Below are 26,752 nucleotides of genomic sequence, written 5' to 3'. Positions count from 1 at the left end.
TCCTGGGTTAACAAAAATCCACACAACAGCTTTTAAACATAGTATTTAAAAGATTTATGCCATTCTTCTACAGGTTATTATTAAAAGGGGCTTAAAGAAGAATAGAAAAATGTTTCAGGGATTAAACATGAGCTAATTCTCAACACTGACAGTAAACCTCTCAGGAAAAACAGTTCTTGTATACAAAATTATTTTTTTTGACAGCATAAAGTGCACACCACAGAAATATTTCAAAAAAGAATTCAACTTAAAAAGAATGATACATTATTGCATATACAATCATTATTTCTGGCAATGTGGAGGTGTTAAAAATACATTCAGTCTTTAAAAAAAAAACCTTAGTATGACATGTGCTTTTTAAACAGCCATTGGCCTCTCTGTTGCAACTAATTATTTCCTCCTCAGCATGTACTCAAAAATACTATTTCCCTGGATTACTGTTTGCCACTGTGGATATTGAATTTGGCCATTAAAAAACACCAAAGGTTTAAAAACATTTTAAATATTGTAACTGTGATTGTTTTTCTATCCATTTAAGCTCTTGTAGGCTAACTTTCCTCAAATTGTGAGAAAGTTTCTATCACAATTGCCACATATTAAGGCAAATGGCATAGGTCTCTTCTCACAGGCCCCCCACCCAAAGCCATGATAGGTTTATAGTGTTTGCCTTGGTAAACAAGCTGTAATATTTTGTCAATCCTAGGAAAATTAAGCTTATCTAGAAATACAGTTCTTTGGTCTCCTTTGATTTTTAATGTTTAGGAATTTTGCAAATGCTTCTGAAGCCTCCTTTAGAGGGCAGTTCTCACTTCACTAATATACATTCAAACCTGCATGAAAAGGGGGCACTGTTCCTAAGGGTAGTGTTCTCATGGCTGGTTGTTAAATTCCCATGTGAATGCCACAACATATGGAAAGTTTTTAAAATGACTACTGCTAACCAAGACCTTTTTTATCAAGCTTTCTCCCAAAACATCACGCAAATTTATTTTTTGCTTTCATGAAATATTCTTATTTGAAGTAAGCTTGATAGAATCTCTGTCTATGTAAACTGATGTCTTAAAAATAGTAGCATGAAACTTTAGCTACTGGAAAGAAATTTAAGCTGATCTGTCAGTTAGAAAGCGAGACTTTTTGAAGCTCTGCTGTGGTCATCTGAATGTTGATTGTTGTCATCTTTACCCAAATTCCACTCTGCTTTCATTGGAGTAAGTTCAGGGGCAACCACATCACCATCCTATCAAAGCATCAAATGAAAAAAGAAATTCAGTCTTCACTCAATATGATCCAGACACCAATCAAACCTAGTATCATTCAAAGACATTCTACTGACCCTCCCTTCTCACGGCAAAAAAAGAACAATGAACTAGACTGTTCCATAATTATTAATGCTGGTACCCACCCAACCCCTTCCCATGTCAACCCATTATATGTAATTTATGAATTGCACACAAGTTAATAAAACAAGAAAGACACCAAACTTCTAGGTCTCTGTTTTCCAGTCTTTTGTCCACGGAGGAACCCCTACATTAATTTCTCAAATCCTCAGGAACCTCTCCCCTTCAAAATGTTTAGAGGCCAGAGAAAGTTGATGCTGGGGAGTACAATTCAATTACTCTTAAATTATTCTCTCTCTCTCAGTTTACATAACTTTAATAACTGATATTCTTGAGGGATATTTAGAATTTTTCATGGTATTTCAAAAATTTTATTTATACATTCCATGTTTTCTTGCAGAACCCCTGACAAACCCTGGTTGAAAAATACTGTTCTACATGGTCATAGATGCAGAGAAGTTAGCCGTGTTAGTCTGTGGTAGCAAAATCAAAAAGAGTCCAGTAGCACCTTTAAGACTAACCAATTTTATTTTAGCATAAGCTTTCGAGAATCAAGTTCTCTTCTTCAGATGCCTGATACAGAGACTGGTCAAACACAGAAGAGCAGAGGGAAGAGGCAATTAGGGGGGGAGGGGGAGGGAGCAATCAAAACATTCCTTTGCTAGTATATGTAAACATCTCCTTTTGGTGTGTGTATCAGTTGGCTTCAAAGGAGTTTGCCCTGTTAGTTTGTAGAAGCCAAACAGCTAGACCATCCAATTCCAATGCAGTATGGGCCTTCGATAACCACAGCTCTCCCTGCCAGATGCATCTGACAAAGAGATCTGTGGTTCCCGAAAGCCCACGCCAGGTACCACTGAGCTCCCCCAGACCCCACCTCTGTAAAGGAAATCTGTTACCTGTGGTAATGTGATAACCATTCATAGTCCCTATTCAGTCCCAGCTTGACAGAGTCAAATTTGCATATGAATTCCAGTTCAGCAGCCTCCCGTTGGATTTTGTTTTTGAAAGGTTTCTGTTGAACTACAGCGACCTTTAAGTCTTTGATGGAATGTCCTGGTAGGTTGAAGTGTTCTCCCACTGGTTTCTGGACGTTTCCATTTCTAATGTCAGATTTGTGTCCATTTATTCTTTTGCGTAGAGGTTGGCTGGTTTGTCCAATGTACAGAGCAGAAGGACATTGTTGGCACATGAGGGCATATATCAGATTGGAGGATGAGCAGCTGTAAGAGCCAGAGACAGTGTAGTTGATGCCATTGGGTCCTGTAATTGTATTCCCTGGGTAGATATAGGGGCAGAGCTGGCATCTGGGTCTGTTGCAGGGCCTGGTACCTGTGCTGGTGACTCTGCTGGCTGATTCATGGTTGTGAGTGAGAAGTCGTTTAAGGTTGGGGGGCTGTCTGTAGGCAAGGAAAGGTCTTCCACCCAGGGCTTCTGAGAGAGAGGTATCATTTTCCAGGATGGGTTGTAGCTCACTGATGATACGTTGGATGGGTTTGAGCTGGGAGCTATAGGTGACAACCAGTGGTGTTCTGTTGTTAGTTCCTTTAGGTTTGCTGAGGTTCTGCTTTAGGCTGAAATAATTGACAAACAACAACACCTAAAGCAGAACCTCAGCCATGCAGAAAGAGATGCCATAAACAGCCTCCAAAACAATTCTGGCATCGTAATCAAGGAAGCAGACAAAGGCGGAGCAGTGGTCATCATGGACAAACAGAATTATATACAGGAAGCAGAAAGACAACTCTCCAACACAACATTCTATAAAATACTACCTGCTGATCCTACGGAGCAATATAAAAGAGAACTCAATAAAATATTGAAGACTCTTCCCATGGACATACAAGAATGCATCCATACGGACACACCCCAGGAACCACGGCCAGGAAAATTCTACCTACTACCCAAAATCCATAAACCGGGTAACCCAGGACGCCCCATCGTCTCAGGAAGAGACACTATCACGGTAGGAGTCTCAGGATACATGGACTCTATCCTCAGGCCCTATGCCACCAGCACACCCAGCTATTTACGGGACACCACTGACTTCCTCAGGAAAATACAGTCCATTGACAACCTACCTGATGACACCATCCTAGCAACCATGGATGTGGAGGCTTTATACACCAATATCCCACATGCGGATGGACTGCAAGCCATACGGAATATTATCCTGGACAAAACCACAGCACACCTCGCCACTGAACTTTGTCACTTCGTACTCACTCACAATTACTTCGAATTTGGTGACAACTTATATCTACAGATTAATGGCACAGCCATGGGCACACGCATGGCACCACAATATGCTAACATATTCATGGCGGACTTGGAACAACGCTTCCTCAGCTCCCATCCACTGGAACCACTACTATACTTAAGATTCCTGGATGACATCTTCATCATTTGGACCCATGGGAAGGAAGCTCTTGAGAGATTTCATCAAGACTTCAATAACTTTCACCCTACTATCAACCTAAGCCTGGACCACTCTACACAACAGGTACACTTCCTGGACACCACTGTACAACTACATAATGGACGAATAAATACCACTTTATACCGGAAACCAACAGACCGATACTCATATCTACATGCCTCCAGCTACCACCCTAAACATACCACTCGGTCTATTGTCTACAGCCAAGCCTTACGTTACAACCGTATCTGCTCCAATGCTCTCGACCGAGACTCACACTTAAGAGATTTACAACAAGCATTTTTGGGACTACAGTACCCACCAAATGAAGTGAAGAAACAAATCAACAGGGCCAGACTAGTACCCAGAAACAGCCTACTCCAGGACAAACCTAAAGGAACTAACAACAGAACACCACTGGTTATCACCTATAGCTCCCAGCTCAAACCCATCCAACGTATCATCAGTGAGCTACAACCCATCCTGGAAAATGATACCTCTCTCTCAGAAGCCCTGGGTGGAAGACCTTTCCTTGCCTACAGACAGCCCCCCAACCTTAAACGACTTCTCACTCACAACCATGAATCAGCCAGCAGAGTCACCAGCACAGGTACCAGGCCCTGCAACAGACCCAGATGCCAGCTCTGCCCCTATATCTACCCAGGGAATACAATTACAGGACCCAATGGCATCAACTACACTGTCTCTGGCTCTTACAGCTGCTCATCCTCCAATCTGATATATGCCCTCATGTGCCAACAATGTCCTTCTGCTCTGTACATTGGACAAACCAGCCAACCTCTACGCAAAAGAATAAATGGACACAAATCTGACATTAGAAATGGAAACGTCCAGAAACCAGTGGGAGAACACTTCAACCTACCAGGACATTCCATCAAAGACTTAAAGGTCGCTGTAGTTCAACAGAAACCTTTCAAAAACAAAATCCAACGGGAGGCTGCTGAACTGGAATTCATATGCAAATTTGACTCTGTCAAGCTGGGACTGAATAGGGACTATGAATGGTTATCACATTACCACAGGTAACAGATTTCCTTTACAGAGGTGGGGTCTGGGGGAGCTCAGTGGTACCTGGCGTGGGCTTTCGGGAACCACAGATCTCTTTGTCAGATGCATCTGGCAGGGAGAGCTGTGGTTATCGAAGGCCCATACTGCATTGGAATTGGATGGTCTAGCTGTTTGGCTTCTACAAACTAACAGGGCAAACTCCTTTGAAGCCAACTGATACACACACCAAAAGGAGATGTTTACATATACTAGCAAAGGAATGTTTTGATTGCTCCCTCCCCCTCCCCCCCTAATTGCCTCTTCCCTCTGCTCTTCTGTGTTTGACCAGTCTCTGTATCAGGCATCTGAAGAAGAGAACTTGATTCTCGAAAGCTTATGCTAAAATAAAATTGGTTAGTCTTAAAGGTGCTACTGGACTCTTTTTGATTGTTCTACATGGTGTTATACTTGTTCTATAATGCAATGAGAAGGGCTGTACATCAACTTTCCCAAAGCAATTTCTGGGATTTTAAGAATTCTATCCTTTTGTGGCGTGTATGTGGGTACCTGATATGAAGCAACTAAGAACTGATGTTGTAGGCTTACATAATCATCTGATGCAGCCTAGATGTTTAATAACAACAACAACAATTGATTTATATATCACCCTTCAGGACAACTTAATGCCCACTCAGAGCAGTTTACAAAGTGTGTTATCATTATCCTCACAACAATCACCCTGTGAGGTGGGCGAGGCGGAGAGATTTCTGAGAGAGCTGTGACTGACCCAAGGTCACCCAGCTGGCTTCAAGTGGAGGAGTGGGGAATCAAACCAGGTTCTCCAAATTATAGTCCTGCCACTCCTAACCACTACACCAAACTGGCTCTTAAAGCTGCCAAAGGATCCTCTACTCCCAGTGGGTGTTCCCATCCCAACCCACTACATAAAATAATACACTCAAAAGTGCACCAGGAAAGTTAACATAAATGGGACAAAGGGGATGCTGAGTCTCAGCAAGATCCAAGTCTCTCCCTTTGTTGAGACATATACAGAAGATCAACACATTTTACAAATTTTAGTGGTTCTAATCCATATTGCTTTTACAGAGGTAATGCCTCACTTACAAAAATCCATCCCCAGATAAGCTAGGGAAGCAACTACATTGCACTCCTGCTAGTGCTGAGTTACAACATTGTTTTAAAATGCTCAAGGAGTGGTTCAAAGCCATGGCTTCTGCCTTTTTTTGTGGGGGGAACCATATTTTTATTTTAAGCCGTTTTGCAGATTTTATGTGGAAAAATAGGACATAACTGCTTAAATAATTAATGAAAAATAAATATCTGGAATAGACACGTGCCAAATATAAAATTTGTGGTCATCTAAAAACAGCTTACCCGTGGTTTAGTGAAATCCTTGTTCATGCACCACTGAATGAAATATTTTCTAGCAACATCAATACTCTTCTCATCTGTTTTCTTACAGTAAACTCTGATTAACTGTTCAGCAAATTTCTCTGGCAGAAACTTTGAGACCTCAGAAAGGAGACAGAGGGTCAGAATTAAAAAAAAAGCAAACCCTTTAATTAATTTCCTGATTCTCCCTTCATTTATGCTTAAACAGAAAAATACAAAATTCTGAATCACTGCAGTAATATTAGCAACAAAAATTTCACAGTTTGATACCAAAAATACTAATGAAGAATAATTGCTTATATTCACATCACATAAGAACGATGTCGTCAACACCGGCATGCCTTTTCTTAAAAATGTTTCCATATACATACAGAGACCTTAGTTAAACATAATAAAGCAGGGGAAGTCTACTGCCCAACCTTACACTTACTTGTTCTTTAGTAATTTTGATTGCCTGAGTGATATCCGACTTGCAGTAGAAACGAACATTATTGATAGGGTTTTTCTCTTTCATTCCGTAATCCATGTTGATAACCTTTACAGAGGTAAGGCAAATAAAGTGCAATTAGCTATTGTGTAAACAGAAGACAATTCTAAAGCCAGTTGATAAACTGCTTAGAATAACAACTAAACCATATACCAGCATAACTCAGAGATACGCTGCCACAGCACCCCAACACTGCACCAAGGTAAACATGATGTCAGCACAGCTGTGCCAGCAGAGAGGCCAGAAACATAAACACTAGGGATGCACCTGTGGAAGAGTTGTGCCTATGTGCTATCCTAAAACATCACAGGCCCCTGGTGCAATGTTACAAAAGCAAAATAGTGGTGTAAACATAAACACTCCCATTGAATTCAGTGGAGTGAAAAACAAAGTCCTCCCGCTATGTCTACACAGCCCCACCACCACTTAGGATACCAATTGAGCCTGCAGCCAATCACAGCTAAGCATTATATTAATCCTACACAGGAAACCCCTATATCACATGACGGGCATGAGGCTACATCCCCCTGGCCACATGACAGGCATCATTAGAGTGCACACGAAGGGAATTTGATTATGTGATTCTACAGAGGGGGCATTTTGTGAAGGCTGCAGGAAACAGCTTGTGCTGGGGTGTGCAATTCGGATCAGGGATTCAGGAAAAAAGTTGGAGTTTTTGCCAATCTGGCTAAATCTGTCTTTCCTAAATTCAAATTAGAGAATCTGGGAACCTGGATTCAGACCTCTGGATAAATAAGATACATCTAGGAAATGTGGCTTCAGCCTCTGGCTGGCTCCCGCTTAGGCTTCTCTCTCTTTTCTCCCAAGAGGGGAGGGGGAGTGAGGCAGAGGCAAGAGGGAAGAGGAGCGAGTCTAATCCTTGCAGAATGGAGCTCTCCTTGTCTGCATGGGTTCTGTGAGTGACTTTGGTTTAGTCAGGCTAAGTTGCAACAGTGTCATTTTGGTCTGGATGGAATTCTCTGTTTCGACATGATTCTCTGATCTCATGTTGGTCCCCTTGATTCACATTGGTTCTGTGGGGACTTCCTCTTGCATTTGGGAGTGTGCCTTTGTCCACTGGCAGTCTTGCTCCTGTATGTTCTGCCTAAGAGTTCTTGGAAACATTTCCTCCACAGGAAACAATGGAGAGTGGCTGGGAGTGCCTTCTTCAGGGTCCCATCTTGCTGAAACTTGGGTGGCCTTTAGAGAACAGTCAGCAGTAGGTTCCCTGAAAATTTGGTGGAGTTTGCTAGAAAAAATGCTACCCCCAGCCACCCATCAGATAGTTTTCCCCATAGGGAATAATGACCAAATAAATCCAGGATTCTCTGATCTGTCTTAACCAGAATCTTTCCGAGATTTCAGGAATCTCAAATTTGGGGGGCTCACTGAAACTCTGGTCTGGATTTTTTTTAATGCACAGCTCTAGTTTCTGCTTCAAGATCCTAATGAAGCAGAGCTGAAATAGTGGTATTTGCCAGCCAGCAGCTCCACTGTCTCCCAGTCTCAAGGGAAACTGTCTATGTGTCTGGGTGAGATGGCTAGAGTGGTCTGTGCTTCTTTACCTGTGAGGAAAGGGAAAGTTTTGCAGGACACGAATCCAGCCCCATCTGCAGTAGCTACATGGCAGCTACTAGGCACACCATGGTCCTCTCTACCACAGATGGTGCTGTATTTCCTATTTAGCAACCCAGGGTGCATAACCTGGCTGCTTCCATAGATAGCTAACATGGTGGCATCATCCACATACCACTCCATGACGAGTGGGTGCAGGCAGTGTTGCTATGAAAGCCAATGTAGTTGCTATGTGCTCAGTCCCTTGGTGTTAATTGTTCATTAAAATATCAAAGAGCATAAGATACAGTTAAGCCAGCACTAGCAATGCATGAGCACCCAGGACTTGGGATGCTGCTGCCAGGATTGTATCCAACAGATGTTTTGCTGACAGCACAGGGAGGTGGGATGATCCTGACCAACTCCCTCCTCACTAAGGCTCTTGAACCGCATGGCTTTTTGTCACATCATCTGTGAGACACACAGTTCTGCTTCATTTAATGTGAAGGCATAGGCCCCTGTGGCCTACTTGTTAGAAATACATAAAACTCTACAAAATCAAATAGACTTAGTCAAAACCAAGAATGTATGTAGAAATCATAAGTTTTATTCCTATTTCATTAACCAATATAAGTACCCTTTAGTTTAAAAGCTCTCTCTCTCTCTCTACACTTGACTTGGCTGGGAAACGGAAACCAATCTGAAGAACGTAATTGCCTTGTTAAGTGCCTGGCAAGAACCAATTGAAAAGATAATAAGCAGACACTAGGGCCTCAGAATAGCAACATGGTAGATTTGATAGTAGGCTTGACTTCAAGGCCACGGTAACAGTTTATGCATATCCTGTCAAGAATGGGGTACCTTTAGATACAAGTGAGAAGATATCAAGCACCCCCCACTCAAGGGATAGTCAGACGAATACATCCTACATCAGCATATGGTAAGATTTAAAGTGGGATCTTGTTTTAGTTAACATATGCAAAGGATGGGAACTGATAAACACTGGCCTTGACGGGGGCACATATCCGCTGAATGGCTACTTTTATTGCTGTAGAGTTGCCAAAGAAAGAACAGTGGGTTCTTTGATATTATAAGCAACTGTTAATTTGTAAAAGAACCACCCAAAATTGTCATTATCCAATGGAGCTTTGCCAGATCGTATGTACGCTACTGGTTTGACCAATAATGTCTCTTGTTGTATAGTTCTTGCTTATATCATGTAAGGTATAAGACCTCAGGTCAAGAGCCTGGACCCCCAAAGAGCTGCTTGGTTCTGAGGAGCGCTACTCTCTGTACCCAACTCTCTTCCTGTTTATTAATAAACGTCTTTTAGTTATTCCCTTCACAGGACTTCTCTGTGTGTGTTCCTTAAATTGGGCCAGGGGCACATTGGTCTACCGGTTGTGTGGAACACATCTGTAGGTCAGCAAGGACTGCTGCAGGAAGGGGAAAGCAGGGAAAGGTTAATTTCTCCCAGGGGAATGGCTGCAGGTTACAAATCACTGTCACTTCAAAAGTAACATACTAAAGTAACATACTAAAAAGTGTGTTTTAAAAAAATATTACATCAACTACGAAGTCTTCAGCCTTCAATCCGGCATCCGGAGAATTTGTCAGTGGTGTAGATGCAACAATTTCAGCAGGCAATTTATCATACTGCTCCTGAGGATATAAAAAGTCTTTCACTTTTTTGTATGATCAGATGATTGGTAAGGTCATATTTTCAAAAAGTATTTCTAACATGCCTACAATTATTCTGACAAGCACAGTACAGTTTTTAAGCAAAGTAACCTTTCATCTCATGCACAGACGTTTAGTTACACCATATGATTATATTTTTACCCCATGCTTCATCCAAAAAGCTCAGGTTTACATGATATCTGCTTCCCCCCCCCCCCCCCGGTATCCTCACTACCACCAGTGTGGTAAATTAGGCTAAGAAACAGTGATCCATGTACAACCCTGACAAAAAGATAACCTGTATGATAATAACATAAGCACTCACATATTTAAACAATGTCTTTTAATAAGTTACCTTCTATTTGCCAAAATACAAACAACAGTTCTCCAAGCAAACTAAGGCAGAAGTTAGTTTATTACAGAACTGTTAATAAATTACAGGCAAATTGTTGCAGACTATTCTAATACAAACCAAAATTTGTGACGAACCAAGCCGGTTCGTGGTTCGTGAACCAGCAGTTCGTCAGATCCCATTTCTGACAAACTGCCACAAACTTTAGGGTGGTTTGTTTGGTTCATTTTTCAGCTCATCACTGCAGACAGCCTGGCGTCAATCAGTTTCCTAGGCAACAGAGGATGGACTTCCCGCAGACCTTCTGCTAACCCGAAAGTCATCTTCTGCTGACCTGGAAGTGGTGATTTGCTGGCCCGGAAGTGGCATTTTCACAAACCAAAATGAGCCAATTTGTGAACCAGGGGAGGTTTGTAAAAGTTCGTGGTTTGTGAAACGTGACGAACCACGAACTGCATAGTTCATTTTTTTCTGGTTCGTGCCCATCTCTAGTCTGCACACTTACTTGCCTAGTTGGCTCAGGACAGGGAATGGTAATTCTCCTCAATCTAACACAAGACCCTGATGGTCAGCTTAGGGGTGCAATGTAGATCAGCCTGCCTTGACTCCAACCCAGTAACTGAGAGTTTAACGAGATCTCAGAACAAGCATACGAAACTAATGTGGTGTATTAATTAAAGTATCGGAATTGGATACTTTAATTAAAATATCGGGATTGAGAAAAAAATACTTCTTTGGCCACCAAAAAAAAGTTTTACTGAGAATCATGGGATTTGCATGTACAAAAACCACGTGCTTACTTCCTCACCTTTGAGTGCATATACATGCAATCAATTCAGAGATGAAAGTCCGCTGAGCCTGACAACAGGTTGGTTAGTTCAACTGCCTGCCTGTCAAGCCCACGCAGCAAGCAAGACATTCCAATATATCAGTAAAAATGTTTTTCCTGTACTAGGTGTTTTGAGTATAAAAATGTGAGTAACTTGGCTTTAATATTTATTGACAACGGAGGAGTAGGGCAACCTATTGATCCATCACTCCATGATCACAGCTGAAAGAATGAGTAAAACCAAAATACTTAACCAATGCAACTTTGATAACTCTATGTTCTACCTGTTTAATTTCTTTGCCCTCTTTGGACTGAGTCTCTCCCAGGTACTTATAAAGATCACGGCATTCTATTTTACGCAAAATTTCCCGTGCTTCATGCAGCTCTGGGAGATCAGAGTGCAGAATCCTCAGAAAGATGTCATCTGTCAGAAATCAATCACAAGTAATGGTACAATAATCAAAACCAACCAATAATTTTCTTTTGCACATATAAAAAAATGTAATCTGCAACCCAGAGGTCATCTTCAACTCTAGACCTTCAAGCACCCAGATAGAAAAGTAGAGGAATTTTTTTGTGCTAGCCTAGGCAAATGAAAATCCAATCTCTCCTGAAATCAATGGGATGTAATCCCAAAGTCAGTGTGATTAGATTTGAAGAATCATATACCATTAATAACTTCCCATACCTGTTAGTTTAGTGTAAGCTTCCATATCCTCCATTGCTGTAGAGAGGTGATATTCTTTTCCTTCAGAGCCCTTTATTGTGATATGCTTATCAGCTTTTAAAAAAGCATCTGTAATCCTGGATTGAAATGTGTAACATGAAAAAGAATTCTTAATTTCAATATTACTACCAGTCAAGGATTTCAAACCAATTTTAGAAATTTCACTTTCTTAAATCATGACTACTAAAGCAAGCAAATCAGAGGCAAAGGTGGCAGAAGCAAAAGTTAAGTTTAATTGGTCTTGTTACTTAAAGGACTTTAAGCAAATTCATCTTCCAACAATTTAAGAAAGGTGGTCATTCACCTAAGTGTCTCCAAAAACACCCCAGAAGCAGAATTGCAACTAACTGAATACTTGGTGAGATTAACTGATTAAAAACCTTGTGATCAACTACAAGTGAGTTCCTGATTAAACCAAGCAACAAATTTTAAAATATATTACTTTTAATACAAGTACTTCTAAAAACTGCAGTTTGTGGGCACCATTCTCACTTCACCCTCACACAAGATGGAATGCCTCTTCTAAGATGACTGCTATGACATGTATATGTACCATCTAAAAACAAAGAAATTGGTAACATTTGCATAAATTTGCAAATTAATTAATTAAAATTCATCCTAACATCAGGTCCTATCCACAACCCATCAAACCCCACTTACATGGTTTCAATGATGTTGCCAACCTTGTGCTGATAGGCTCTGCGATGCAGGCAGTTCCGGGTGTGGAACATATCATACAAATTTCCAACCTCCTGGAGTTCAAGATAAAAATGGCCTTTTATCTATATTCTATGTTAAGACCACAGTGCAAGACAATGGACTATGCATGGCAAGTACTAGCTATCTTGTTCACACAACTTTGGACATAGAAGTAGCACCAAGGAGGACCTTCTGGTTTCATAACGGACAGTGCTTGTGCCTCCAGTGTTAAGTCTGGGAGTGGATTGGCATTTGTTAGAGAAACAAGAGGATGTCCTAAGAAACATGTTGTATGGATAAAAAATGGGCATCACTACACAGGTTTAATCAACTACTTCTACTTGGTTCTTCTGTGGATGCTTATCTCCAAATAACATGCAGCATGAACCTAAGGACGTTTACTCAGAAATAAGACTAAGTGAATTCAATAGACCTTATTCCTTAGTAAGTGTGCTTCAGATTACAACCTAAGAACACAAAACAAAAGAGAGAGCAGGCTCTGAAACAGCTTAATGATGGCCCGGCCGGAGGCGGGTAAGGCGGACCAAGCACTGCTGGCCAGGTGATCAGCCAAGCCTGATACATGGCTCGAGGTCGCAGCAACCAGGCTCATGGGTCCTTTAACTCCCAAACTATCATACACATTTGGCTGGTGGGCTAGAAACAGACACAGCAGCTGCTGACTCTTAGAAGACAGGTTCTGCAAGGTGATAGTCCCCTGGGGGCTGCACCACTTCCTGGGGAATGAGGCCTGCCTCTTAGGAGGAGCCAGTCAGCCTCTCAAGCCTGTGTTGTGGTGGGGGGATGTCTTTATAAAATGGAGAAAGCATTGAGAGCATTCCAGACCTTCACTCCTAACCCAGCAAAGAAGGCTGGAGAACTGGGGGAGAATCAGGGTGGTGAAATCCCCTCCCCTCTCACTTCCAAGGCCACAGGGGGGTTGTGAAGCTGAAAAGGAGACATGGGAGTGTGGGGCAGTGTGAGGCATTGACCTCTTGCCATTCAAATTGCAATCTTTTTTAAAAAAGCTTAAATAGCTTTGCATAATTGCCTTTTCTTGGTAGAGTCTCAGCCTCTCAAGGGTTTGTTCATTCAACTGCAAGGCTTTTGTTGGTTGCTTCAGTATAGGAAAATGAATTGCTGCCCCTACACAGAACAGCCTAGAGAAGATTGCATCTAACACTTGTTACCACCTTCTTACTCATCAACATGCCACTTCAAGCCCTCAGAGTATCATTTCTTCCATGATGAAGACAGAGCCATTCACAGGAGGCCTAACCAAGTACGGAAAGATCTTGGATCTTTCTGTATCTCAGATCCAGGATACAATGGTACAGGTTTCAGAAACCTTCTCAGAAGAAATACAAATTTCAAGTCTCTTACCCATGTAACATACTTTACAGCTGTGTTTCCTAACTTAGCAGAACTGCTATGTGGAGTTGATCTAATAATATCTGAGTTCAAATGGCCACTCAAATAAGCAGCTCGCTATCTGGCTGCTTTATTGTGGGCAAGTCACTATCTCTCAGCCTCATCTTAGTTCCAAGGCTGGTGTAAGGACAAATCAGGTTAATGCTTCCTGTGCTCTTTGAAAGAAAGGTGAGAAATGAGCAAAACAGGAAGTAACTTGCGGGCAACCATTTCAAGCTGCCACTGAGAATATAACCACACCTGTTGAAACTCTCTTTTATTAAGGAGCTTACCTTATCCCGGGTACAAATATACTTCTCATTATCTACTGTACAGACCCGAGCAAATTTAATGAAGCGTTCATAATCAAAGTTATTCTGGATTCCAAGATGATGACAATCCCTAAAAATATTTCAAAAATAGTCAGTCATGAATTGTCCAAACCAAGGACTGGCATCTTAAGAACACGGGGGAAAGGTTAGGCCTTCATTAAATCAGGGATATTCCTGAAGTTAATTATTTGGGATTTCCATATTTTGCTTGATATGGATAATGATGTGTTTCGTACTTTGATTTATGTGCAGATAAGTGGCAAGCTTTCTTTTCTTTATAATGAATTCTTTCCAAGTTTATCATTTATTTTAATGGAAAATATTACGAAAATGAATTTGTCTGCAGGTATAATACAACAAAAGCTTCCAGAATTCTGTCCACACAAAAACAAAAGTCCATACCTGGCAAAGTAATCCCATTTATCAACATCAATGCCATTTCTTTTGTTAGCCACAATCTCATAAAGAAAGCTTTTCTCTTTAGTCCGTCCATGGTAAGGCCACTAGAGGTCAGGGCAAGAGGACAAAGTAAACACTACATTAGAATCCACAATAAGCACCTAACCAGTATCAAAACAAGGTTTCTAAGCATCAGTTATACTAACTATTAAAGCTCCGTACTTGGTGAAACACCATTATTGATAACATTAAATGTACAAACTTGTTTTGCATAAATCAGTGTCAATCACCTTATGCTATTTGTTCAGCTATAACCAGTCTTTTTATACTCTTGACTAATCCATTAGATCATTTACAGACTTCAGACCTTTCTAAGGAGAAGTTATACTGCTCTTTGTAAATCAGAGGGATTTGTACATGACTTTCACTCTTTATTTGCTTCTTTCAGCCTGGTCTATTTGGACTTTGATTTAGACTGGAAGATGAACTGAATGTAAAAACATGATTTTTGTTACACTAGGTTAGGCAGTTCACCTAAACCATGACTACTCTCTACTCCATAGCAGTAACTACCCAAACTCTAATTCTAATATATTTTACAGCTCGGTTTCCAAAGATCTATTTACTAGATTGTCGGAGATTAAAAATGGCATTTCTGACATGGAGTGTGTTCTACCACTAGGTTATGACCCTCCTCGCTTTCCCCTGCTGCCTAAGACATCCGAATAAAATGAACTTTCCCACAAAATGTATCTGCCAAATATCCCTCTTGTCTTTTCCTCTTGAGTTTCTCATCTCTTGGAAATGTCAAAGCCTATTCCACTAAACTGAACAGCATTTAGAGATGTGAAGAAAGAGACTCACTGAACAGCCATCAATTTTTGTGGGTCCTGCTATTTGTTCTTTGATAAACATTGTATCTTCAGAGAGTTTGAGACCATAATACTCCATGACTGGCTCTAGCTCATTGGAAGCAATCAAGTAGTCGAACATCTTCACAGAAGCCTGTTCATGCTGCAGAAATTTTAAAATTATTAATCAGAACACACGCAGTCAACAAATGATCATAATAAAAAGCATATAAAAAGCACACCCCAAAATATAATCTTTGCAAATATAACAATAGTTCTGGCTCATTAAGGAAAAGGTGTCTTGTAGCACCTAAAAGACTAACTAATTTATTGCAGCATGCCTTTGATTCACTTTAAATATAAATATGGGCTGAAAAAGCACTTTGCTAACATTGAATAGTAATGTGCATGAAAGTGACTAAAAACTTGGAAGAAAATATGCCCTAGGAAAATACATCTGGGGTGCATAGTCTATCAGTGGAGAAGAGTTTAGTATTTCCTAAACAAAAAGAAGTGTTACTAACTATATTTCTTCAAGATACTTCTAAGTAATTTCTCTTTAAAGAGCATTTCAGGGATCTGTACATACTTCAGACCTTACCACAACACCAGAATATAGCACATGATCCTAATATGAACATTCCTTTTAAATTATTTTTTAAAGTCACATTTTAAATGAGGCAAACCCACCTTCCAAGTGGAGCCTGGTTTCGCAAGTGGGATGAATCTTCCATCAAACATATGTGAGAATGGCCCATGACCTAAAATAAAAGGATTGTGCAGTTCATTTCTGTGGCAGAGGTTAAGATATATGCTAGTTTTGTATAGCAATTTTGGCATTTCTCTTGACCATAGCAAAGCCATTTTTAAAAAAACTTTAAAATTGTGAAAGCCAAAAGGTAAAAACTTTTAGCATATTACACCTGGCTATCTTTTGATCTCCTCTATGTGACCTGAATAGATGCATAAAATCTAAAGTGTTGCTTCCCTGGTAAATGTTATCAACGTCTTTGGGGCAACAGGATTCCTCCTGTGCCCAGCACTGTTTCATCACTAAGTTTTTACCTAATTTTCAAGGCTGGTTAGGTCTCTTAATTGGCTGGAAACCCTATGGGACTCAGCTTCATCAAGAAATATTTTTTTAATGTGTGTATGTACCTCCAGCTACATTTTGCCTTGGTTCTGCACTATGAGTGACAATAAATACAGACACGCTTTTGTATAACGAAAAGGATCTCTAGCACTTGAAGGCAAGAGTTCCTGGATTCAAATAGGCTTTCATAATATTTGAAAATCTGTTCATTCCAAGTATAAGCCCTGGATTTTTGACATTTTACATCCATTATGCATGTAATGCATAATGCTTTATTAGGTAGGGAGTTCTTATCTATATTTTTAGCCCCCCCCCCCCAGTCAACATTTTACTTCAGAGTTTTGTCTCAGAGAGTCAGACCTGGGGCTTAAATACATAACTCAATTTTGCGCTACATGGATCATGTTCATATACAAAATTAGCACTTCATAAAAAGGCTAGCTTCCCTGGCACACTAATGTTGTGTGTGAGGGAGTTCCTTTCATTGTCAGCATTCAAGCATGCAAACCCTTTACAGTATATGAAGTGGTACCATACAGAAGGTGTTGCTATTTACGAGTGCCATTTGTTGTAAGTGAGCTGTCATGACTAAATGGGAAGCTAGATAGAAAAAAGAATTTAGCCTATCTCCTGCTAATATAACTTAATAAAAACTACTTGTAATTACAACAGAAAGATAAAATAAGTAAGGAAGTATTGACAGACAACTTCAAAGGAACATAGTGATATAGTGGTTAGAATTTTAAACTAGGATCTGGGAGACCCAGTTTCGAAATCCAGCTCTGCCATGGAAGCTTGTTGGGTTACTTTGGGCCAGTCACAAACTCTCAGTTTAGGATACCACACAGGGTGGTCCTAAGGACCAATGTTGAAGAGGAGAATGATATAAGCTGCTTTGGATCCCAATGGGAAGAAAGGTGGGGTATAAGTGAAATAAACAAATGTTAACTTATTTTAGAAATTGTTAATACATTTCTGTATAAGGTATACTGCATATACATGTATTGCTTACCCAGATCATGACAAAGGCCAGCAATTTGAACACACAAAATATCTCTCTGACTGATATCCAGCTCTGGTTGTCGCTCTTGCAGTGCTCGGACCAAGCGGCCTGCCAAATGGCCAACCCTATTATAAGAAGGAAAGGTATTTACTTGTTGAATTTCAGACTTTTTTAAAAAAGTAACTTGCCATGTCATGACTATAAATGTAGGTGTTTATATTCGAAACTGAAATGCTGTTGGGAAAGTTCATTAGTTCATTTTGAAAACATAAATCCTTTCCACCTAGTCACACAAAGAAGAACTGGTTCAGATGTATTATGGGTGTGGCATGCGTTCCTTTTTTTTAAAAAAAACACCCAAATTGTTCCTTGTTCCAAAAAGGAAGCAACCCACACCCAATCTTGTATGTACTAGATCACAAACTGTTTAAAGCTGGTTCCTCTTTCACTCTATGATCCTACTGTCAGAAGCAAACCCCCTCTCAACACACACAGACACACACACAGACATACCCTTCTTCTCTGTTTGTATCAACATACACACAAAAGGGGCAAAGGTTTCTCACTACAACAAACCACTATCCTATTAGGAACACTGCATAGCAGACAATTAAGGGATATTCTGACCAAATATGAGAAGGAAACTAGGCGGTCATCTGCCTTGAGTATCAGCAAGAAAGGTGGCCTGTAAATGAAGTAAATAAATGATATCTCTTTTCATCCAATGTTTTCAGTGGAGAAACACAGATCCGTATTGCCAGCAATACAAAGCAAGCTATATTCATTATTTATTGCTTCACAGCAAAGTATGTCCATAGTTAATTAATCAGATTTCAACCTTAAAAACAAGTGATTATTTTGTGGAAATTAAACATATGGTTCTTATGCTTTACACATGGGAAAAAGCAGACACACAGGTGCACTTTCATATTCACATCCACTGTTGGCTACATTATATGACATGCAATGCCATACAACCTGTACAGGTTAACTGACACTTGGTTAGTACTTGGAATAATACTAAAGGTAAACAACAACAATTTAGCATTTTATTGGTATCCTCGTATTGCAGGCAGGAGCTAAGAGTGGGTTGCCTCAGAGGCAAGCAAGAAAGAGAAGACTGGAGTTTGACCCTTCCTAGATCACAGTTCATTCTTTCAGCCCCTACAGAGGACAACATTTCCTACGTATTAAGTTCAGCATGACAGAACTTAATATGACAGGAACCAATGGTATTTTTTAAAGACGGTAAAGACCTACAATGCTAACTCTCTTTCCACAATGCTCTTCTAGTGTATGAACTTTCAATTAGTTTAGTATTTGGAGGCTGAGCACTCCCCTTGCACATTTGAGGAACATGCCCAACCAATCCCAACAGGGACACCCAACAGAACAGCTATATTTTGTGCACAAAGATGCAACTCCAACCTATTATGATAGATGGGGTTCTTTTACTGCTGGGATTTTAGGAGTGTCATGCAAAAACCAATCACACTAAAAAGAGTGCTTTTTCTTTTACTGTACTACAACAGAGCTAATGTTACTAAATAATTGTCTGTGCCTATGAATATCAGTAATAAGAGTATGGTGGCCAGGTATACCAGTTCGATAAAAACAAAGATAGAGAAGATCTACAGAAAACAAACAGTGTGCTTTCTTACCCAAGGGAATGCTCAAAGCGATTGTGTGATGCTCCTGGGAAAACATAGTAAGTGCCACCTAATTGTTTAATGTATCGTAAACGCTGAAACTGAGGTGTGTCAATGATGCGAACAAGGAGAGGATGCATTTCAATATGACCATGAATTGGATCATTAAATACCTGAAAGGTGTAAAAGAAAATTTTAAGAGTACAAAGATGTTCTATGAAAACACAAGTGCAATCTTGTGTTATTTTAAAGTAAATGAACAGAACCAAACATTTCCTGTTCTCTTTTTGCATTTCAATGCCAAAAAATTTAAATGCAGGGTAATTAAAACATAAGGCTGTCAATCAATGACCCCCCCACCCCGCCGCCACAAATTCTGTTTATTGTTTTCAAAAAATCAATGAAGGCTTTTAACAGCTAAATGAGAACTTCAGCTGGCGCACACAAAAGTTACATTGAGAACATGAAATATAATTTAAAATCTACTCTTAATGCATATAATCTGTTTTGGAAAAAATTATCCTAAAAAATGTTCTTGAATAAAAAGCTTTAAAGAAACAAGTGAAAATACAACTCCAAATAAAGCCAGCAGGACAAATAAGCAAAGTCTTCCTCTTCCTGCCCTCAAGTCAGTGCTTGTCTAAGATCAGCCCGAGTGCTGTGGGCCTTCCTCCTCTACCGCAGCAACCCGATCCGGTCCTCAACTCACACAACTGACTAAGTTCACCAAAAGTATCTTTAAATCCCTTAACAGTATCCAACCCACTCATTAGAACTAACCATCTATTTATGCAAGACTCTTTCATAAAAATTAACAACAATGAGTAGATGCCATTGCCAATATAATACTAGGCAAGCTAGTAAGGATTCTGCCAAGTTAATTTTATAGCCTGATATAGAGCAATAACCATACGACGTTTCTAAGAGTGTTTAAAATTATTTCTTTGGGACTTTCATCACAAACCTTTGATAATGTAAAATTAAAAATAATTTTGTGGTGGAAGAACCATTCATAATTTAGCAGTTTCCTCACTAATCTTATTAGCTAAAACTTCAAAACAGTGATTAAACAATAGTGGAAAAAGAGGACATCCTTGTCTCCTGCCACAATACAATTGAGAACAACAATGAAAAAGACTATTTGCCCACACTCTAATTTTAGGAGCCTTGTATACCAAATTTTAAGAAAACATTCCAAATCAAAATCTGACAAATGATATATTTGTTAGGAAATTCTAAAAAAGCCTAATTATTGGGACAAACCACAGCCCAGGACCAATCTTGGAGAGCAAGAGAAACACTCAAGGCTTTAAAGTTAGCAGAACAGAAAACATAGATCCATTTATTGGAATGATTATTCGATGCAAGCAAGACAAAGCCAAGCTTACATGAAAAACATGTAAAAGGTCTTAACTTTTATATGGTGTAGCAAACATGTGGCAGGCCCCATTATTGTGAGTTACTGAGTCATAAATTGTGTCCTTCTTCTGTCTGTTATCAATACTTTTCTCACAAATATGTGTCAAGTTGGTACCAGTCTGCATACCAGTAAGGAGATAAGGAATAATGAAAGACATTTCCCATCGTAAAGGGAGGATGTCTCCTGCTGTAAAACATTCCCGGTTGAAGGCTCAAGGTTACTCAAGGTTCAGGTCAGTGGTGCCAGTCTGGGATCACTGCAGCAGAAAGACAGTTTTGCTAACATAGCATTTCTCATTTCTAATTTTTCTCTAACACTAGAATACTATTCAAAAGGTCTGCAGATCTGTCTAGAATTCTATGCAAAAGGTCTGTCAATATCAATGTAAGCATTTTATAATCAGTATTCAACAACTATATTGGTTAATAGGATGAGAAAATTTTGTCTTAAACTACTCTATCAAGTTTGCATCTGCCAAGGTTTAAATGTCAACCTCTTTCATTAAATAACATGTAAAAGTTTGTACAAGCAAGTTCTCAGTTGCTCCCCACAAATTTGAAGAAGCTCACTGGTCAGAACATCTGGTACAGGAACCTTATTTTTCTTTAACAACCCAGTTCTTTCAAACTAGTGCTGTCTTCATCTGAAAAACTAGGTAGAGGAAGACTACAGAGAAAATTTCTCATATCATTCTCACTACTACATCCTTCAATTTCTAAGTTATTTTTCAAAGTCACCAGAATCCTTCTGCTCACTTTTGTCTGCTAGTAAATGGGCCACCAATTTTCCTGACTTACTCTCTTGTTTAAACATAGATTGCTTTGAATTCAATGTCTTTGCTGTTGAGTATGGATCATGAAAAAAAATGATGACCAAAACCTATCTTCAATATGACAGTCTGAACAATGCAATCCCAACATTGATATACCCTTTTATGGACTTAGAAGGATGTTACTCTGTTTAGGATAAGCATTGTAAAGTTCTGTGTTTTGCTTAAGATTAATGTAAATGTCAGTCTATGGAGTTCAAGTTACTTTGATTTCATCTCCCAGCACTTGCAGCAAGAAATCCACATCTCTTGAGTCAAAGGTTCTTTATTGGAAGAGTACATATTCAATGTACAAGTGTCCATAGGTATCCAAAGGCTACAGAAGCGTCTGGCTGAACACAAGGCCTTTGTTGAGAATGACGTGTTAGTGTCTTGCACAGTATATCAAACCCTCCTTTCCACCCTCCCCCCTTATTCCCAGTTAGTATAGACACATTAGGGAATGTGAAAGTTATGACTCCAAGGTCTCGGCGAGTCTCTCTTGAGATAAGGCTGTCTTGGGAACCACATCTGTTCCTGTGAACCTGTATACAAAAACAATACTGGAAAAGTACAGCATAACAGTAGTGAGAAAGCAATATGGCAGTACTGTGGATTGCAGACCTGGATCTCTGACTGTAAGTGTTTTTCTCACCTTCATTATGTCCATATGATTTTGTTCCAGCTTGCGCAAACAATGCAGAAGTTTTAGCCTCAATCCTGGAATTCTAAAAATGATTAAATTAACAGTTTATAATTCTACAGTTTATTTTACATTAAGGCTAACTTAACTGTTAGGACTGTTGATATTTCTATAGTAATGTTTAGTAAAGGATCGTCAACATATTTGAAAGTGACTGTTTTTTTAACTGGAGCAACTCCATGAAGACAAATCTATTTTCAAACAATACAGGTTACTAAAGCCAACCTTTCTACATATGTACTGCTTCCTCCTCTAGCCACAATCTATGCCAAATATTTGCTGATATAAGAAAAGGAAGGATGGACATATACTACATACTCAGATCATTCAAAAGAACAATGGTCTCAACATTTCATTTAACAAATGTTATTAACGCCTAAATCGAAGTGGAAGGAGGCTTGTTCTAATGAAATATTACAGCATCTGTAAAGCTAAACAATGAAAAATCTGCTTCTGGCCACTGAATGTTCTCAGGACACAAGAAGACTAGCCATTGAAGAACATGTATTGTTGTACAAAGCACTATTTAACAATTGTTGAATAAAAAACCTTAAGATCGAGTGTTAGCTTTGTGACTCAGAAAGTGCTTTACATATGACCTGACAATTTATCATGATGTTATAGGCAAACTAATTCTTGGATCTGATATGAATAAATGATAATGTATGAAGAAAAAATTACGAAGAACAGACTGTATTTTATTAAAAGAGAATGTTTACATTAGAGCGACAATATAAATATATAAACAAGTCACAGAAAATGCAGGTGTTTGCAAAAACAAATGGGGGGTGTGTGGAATTGAGTTGAGAGGCAGATATGGCAGCATGCACATTCCATCCGGGGGTGTTTAAAAGTTTTAGAGCCCAATAGACTTTGGGTACCTGTTGAGGTCTATTGGGCTCTAAAAACGTGAAATCTATCATATTCTCTCTCTCCTCTAGGGTACCTTCCTTGAATTTTTAGCCATAATTACACAGTTAAGCCGGTAATGACAAAAACAAATCAACACCCCCAATCTGCTTTTGTTCACCATGTAAAATATGAAATGAAAGAAGCTAGCTGTAAATGAAAGAAGCTAGCTGTTAAACATTTTCTAAACAAATAAACACAGAAGGTACTGGTTTGGGTAATTAAAACACACTATTTTAAGAAATATGGTTAGACAAAAGTTTCCCTTACCCAATTCCCATTTCTTTCAGATGACACTCAGTGAGGTAGGGCAGCACTGAACCAGTGACTTGATTTTCTAAGAAGAAACAATTATCATCATCTTTCTTCCATCTGAAATACACTGCAGTCCTAAAATGATCTTCAAGCTGCACCACTGCATACTGGGCCAAAGAAGCAAACACTAAAACCTAGCAACCTATGTCTACTACTCATCAGAAATCATGGGTTTTTTGTAATTAGAGAGCATTAACAAAAAAGTTACTATTGGACAATACTACACAACAGGAGGAGACGTTTGCACTTCACCCACTAAGAATTACCACCCAACTTGGCCTCTAGTGAATAGAAAGCTAGTACACTACCAAAATTAATCTCTAGTTTTGTTAACATAAGTATTATTGAGGGGGACCTACCCCAACAGTACTGAGCAGAGCACAGCTGAGTGAATGAGCACAGTCTTGGCATAGCAATTAGAATCTATGTATGATGTTGTAACCTGCCCTGAGCTTGCTTGCAGGAAGAGCGGGATAGAAATCTATTCAATCAAGAAGGGAAGGGACAGCAGGAGGAAGCAGCAGAGTGAAGCATGGCTGAGATCCACTTTGGTGGAGTGGAGCACAGGACTCATCTGGAGAACCGGGTTTGATTCCCCGCTCCTCCGCTTGAAGCCAGCTGGGTGACCTTGTGGGATTAGCAAATTTATATTAATCATATAGCTGTGATATTAAGCTAGCAAGAGGAAAAGAATGGATTTTTATGTTTTAAAGTAACTGGTCTCTGCTCTTTAGCTACCCCCCCCCTTTTCTCTAGTTGTTTATGACAGAAGAAATGTATGTCCTTGGGAATAGATAACTGAACATTCTTGGGATGCAGAGGCAGAGACAAAGGGAGAATTATAAGTTTCCCCTCCCTCCTCTTTGGAGGAAGAGAGTGTGTGTGAAAGTAACGAGTGACTACTGTGAAGAATAAAGCTGTCGCAAGAGTGAGGAATGGAGAATAGCCTATCCATAGGTGTAAAGAGATCACATGTTTTGTTTGAATGTTTCGTTTCTCCAAAATGATGTCATGAGCCCTTAAAAGAAGCATGTGCTCCTTTGTTCGGTGGTACATTCTAAGCTCATTTTGTAAGCTGGTACCCTATATTTGCAAATATACTCTGTTACAACAGCCCTTGTCTGTCTCATCTCTCTTTTGCTCAGAAGATTGGAAGGGGCAAAGGGAAAGAGCACTTTTTTGTGCAACAACCTCACAGGGTGTTTTGTTGTGGGGATAATAATAACATACTTTGTAAACCGCTCTGAGTTGTCCTGAAGGGCGATATATAAATTAAATATTATTATTAACCTGTACTGTGGAGTGAGCCATTCTCTCTTACCCAAAGAGCTTCTCAGGGAAGGCCAGCAATCTTTCTGCAGCCTTCTCTCCAAAAAACAACAGTATCTGATTTGACTACAACACAGTGCAGCCCCCCCACCCCCAAGCAAACACATACACAGACAAAATCTTTTATCTAACCTATAATCTATCTAACAAACCTTATCTTTATGCTTGATTTACTCCAAAATGGGTCTGAATTCATTATAACATTTCCCCATTAATGTACAATCTCATTAATGCCTACTAAGGAGTAGAAAGGAAATTACATATAGGTTGAGGTGCTTAGAAAGAGAAACAGAAAACTGTTTCAGCAGATGATCAGCGGACTGTAAAGGAATTATGTAAGTGGTGAATCTTTCAGTTGGAGAGGACCAATGTGAAAGTATCTTCTGGTGTTTGTACCTGCTTCTAGAATTTCCTAAGTGCATACAGACATGACTCACAGCCTTTAGTTTCACCTCATTTCCCCCTTCCTTTGCAAAATCAGGATTAGACAGTCAGGAGGACACACCAAGCTCTTTGCTCACACCACCTTCTTGCCAAAATGAATGGGGAACGCCTCAGTTTCGTTTCTCAAGAGGCCAAGTCAAGTTGTCTGAGGTAAAGGTTTTATTTTCCTCAGAGCTCCTGTCATCTGGAGTTCAACTATTAGGAAGACACATTTGATAACTTAAGTCCTTGAGGCCTGGTGGAAAAACAGTCTTGATTTGCTTGATGAATGCTAATGCAATAATTTCCCATTGGATTCCTGCTTAAATGTTCTTTAGAATAGTAAATTTTAGATCAGCAACAGAACGGCCTGTAAGATTACAACATTCACTCACTAGCTTCTGACCGCTGTGATTTTTACAATTAGATTTATGTCCATTTATTCCTTTGCATTAAGCTAATTCTGAAATGTGATTTCTAAGGTAGACGCTGTTTGCTGGTGGCTAAGAATGAGTAATTTGAGAAGTTCCTCTCTTGTGGGTGGTGGTTCAGAAGTGCTCAAATCCTGGTTTTATGTAGCACTGTGGAGAACTCTAAAGCTTGTTATTCTGGGATGGTTTTGGCTGGCTCCAATTAAATATATAATAATAATAACTATACCAGTGCTTATATACCACTGTCCTAGGCAGATTAGTGCCCCACTCAGAGCAGAGAACAAGGTCAGTGTTATGATCCCCACAATACAACTGGTACTAAGAGAAGCGGCTTACCCAAGGCCAGTTGCTGAGCTGATGGCAGCAGTAAGGTTTGAACTCGCAGCGTGCTGGTTTGCAGCCCAACCACTTAACCTCTAATCTATATATACCCATCTATATCTATACGATTTTCTATTGAATTACCAAAAATCAAACCCTATAAAAGCTTTTCAAGACTACACGTGTGTGTACCTGAAGCCAAGGAGGAACCAACGCCAACTGCTATTCCTCTTATAACCTCAGGAGCTCAAGAAGGGAGCTGGGGGAGGAAAGGACCGCTCATCTTCCGTCCATTCAAAACCCCGCACAGGTGGAACCAACCGGCGAGCGCCCCTCCCGCTCATTTCCCGGCTTCTTCCCGCTCACCTCGGAAGAGGCTCAGCACCTCCGGTTCTTCGAAGCCTCTGCGGCGGACGAAGTCGCACAGCTGCTCGGCGTCCCAGTGCCGTAGATGGAGGTGGCCGGGATCTGCACCCTGCCACTCAGAGACGCCTTTTTCAGGCGTGCGGAAGCCATCGGCCGGGGAGTCGGTCCGTGCCCGTTTGGCGGCTGATTGCTTAACAGGGCTCGACATCACTTTCGCTTCTGTGAGGGAGACGCGCCACGCAGCCGCCTCACTCCCGAGCCTAGCAAAGTGGGGCGCCGGTCTGCCTTAGCCGCCCGCCCGGGGAGGCGCTATGCCCTGGGAGGAGGGCCACGTGATCCGCGGCCTCCTCTCAGGGCAGCGGTGGGCGGGGAAAAGGCGGCTTCTGAGAGAAATACGCCCCGTTGGGTCGGGCGTGCTGCTGGTGGCTTTCCAGTCAGAGTTGCGCTCTTGATCCTTCGGGTTACTGGAAGGAGATTCTGCA

At 40.2% G+C, this 26,752-nt stretch overlaps 1 protein-coding gene across 1 annotated transcript; it reads right to left on the bottom strand.

Annotated features, from left to right (window-relative positions):
- Positions 1–39: 39 nt before the first annotated feature.
- SAMHD1 (SAM and HD domain containing deoxynucleoside triphosphate triphosphohydrolase 1) lies at positions 40–26,538 on the bottom strand. Its single transcript, XM_054979898.1, has 16 exons — positions 26,271–26,538; positions 23,353–23,419; positions 22,126–22,198; positions 19,255–19,415; positions 17,603–17,718; positions 16,188–16,258; positions 15,511–15,660; positions 14,650–14,750; positions 14,209–14,317; positions 12,467–12,558; positions 11,768–11,883; positions 11,364–11,503; positions 9,785–9,880; positions 6,608–6,712; positions 6,160–6,297; positions 40–1,237 (listed from the first exon to the last, which is right to left on the bottom strand). Exons 1-16 carry the CDS (start codon positions 26,476–26,478, stop codon positions 1,118–1,120), a joined length of 1,863 nt encoding a protein of 620 aa, XP_054835873.1. The 5' UTR covers positions 26,479–26,538; the 3' UTR covers positions 40–1,117.
- Between the last annotated feature and the right edge of the window lie 214 nt (positions 26,539–26,752).

The sequence above is a fragment of the Eublepharis macularius genome, chromosome 5 (genome assembly GCF_028583425.1).
Source record: "Eublepharis macularius isolate TG4126 chromosome 5, MPM_Emac_v1.0, whole genome shotgun sequence".
Classification (NCBI taxonomy): domain Eukaryota; kingdom Metazoa; phylum Chordata; class Lepidosauria; order Squamata; family Eublepharidae; genus Eublepharis; species Eublepharis macularius.
This window is presented reverse-complemented; position numbering and strand designations above follow the sequence as displayed.

Coding starts and splice junctions, on each gene's coding strand:
- SAMHD1 (XM_054979898.1), bottom strand. CDS start 26,478: ATGTCGAGCCCTGTTAAGCAATCAGCCGCCAAACGGGCACGGACCGAC. Junction 11,504..11,767: donor AGCTTACACTAAACTAACAG/GTATGGGAAGTT, acceptor GATTTCTGACAG/ATGACATCTTTCTGAGGATT. Junction 9,881..11,363: donor AGGGCAAAGAAATTAAACAG/GTAGAACATAGA, acceptor TTATATCCTCAG/GAGCAGTATGATAAATTGCC.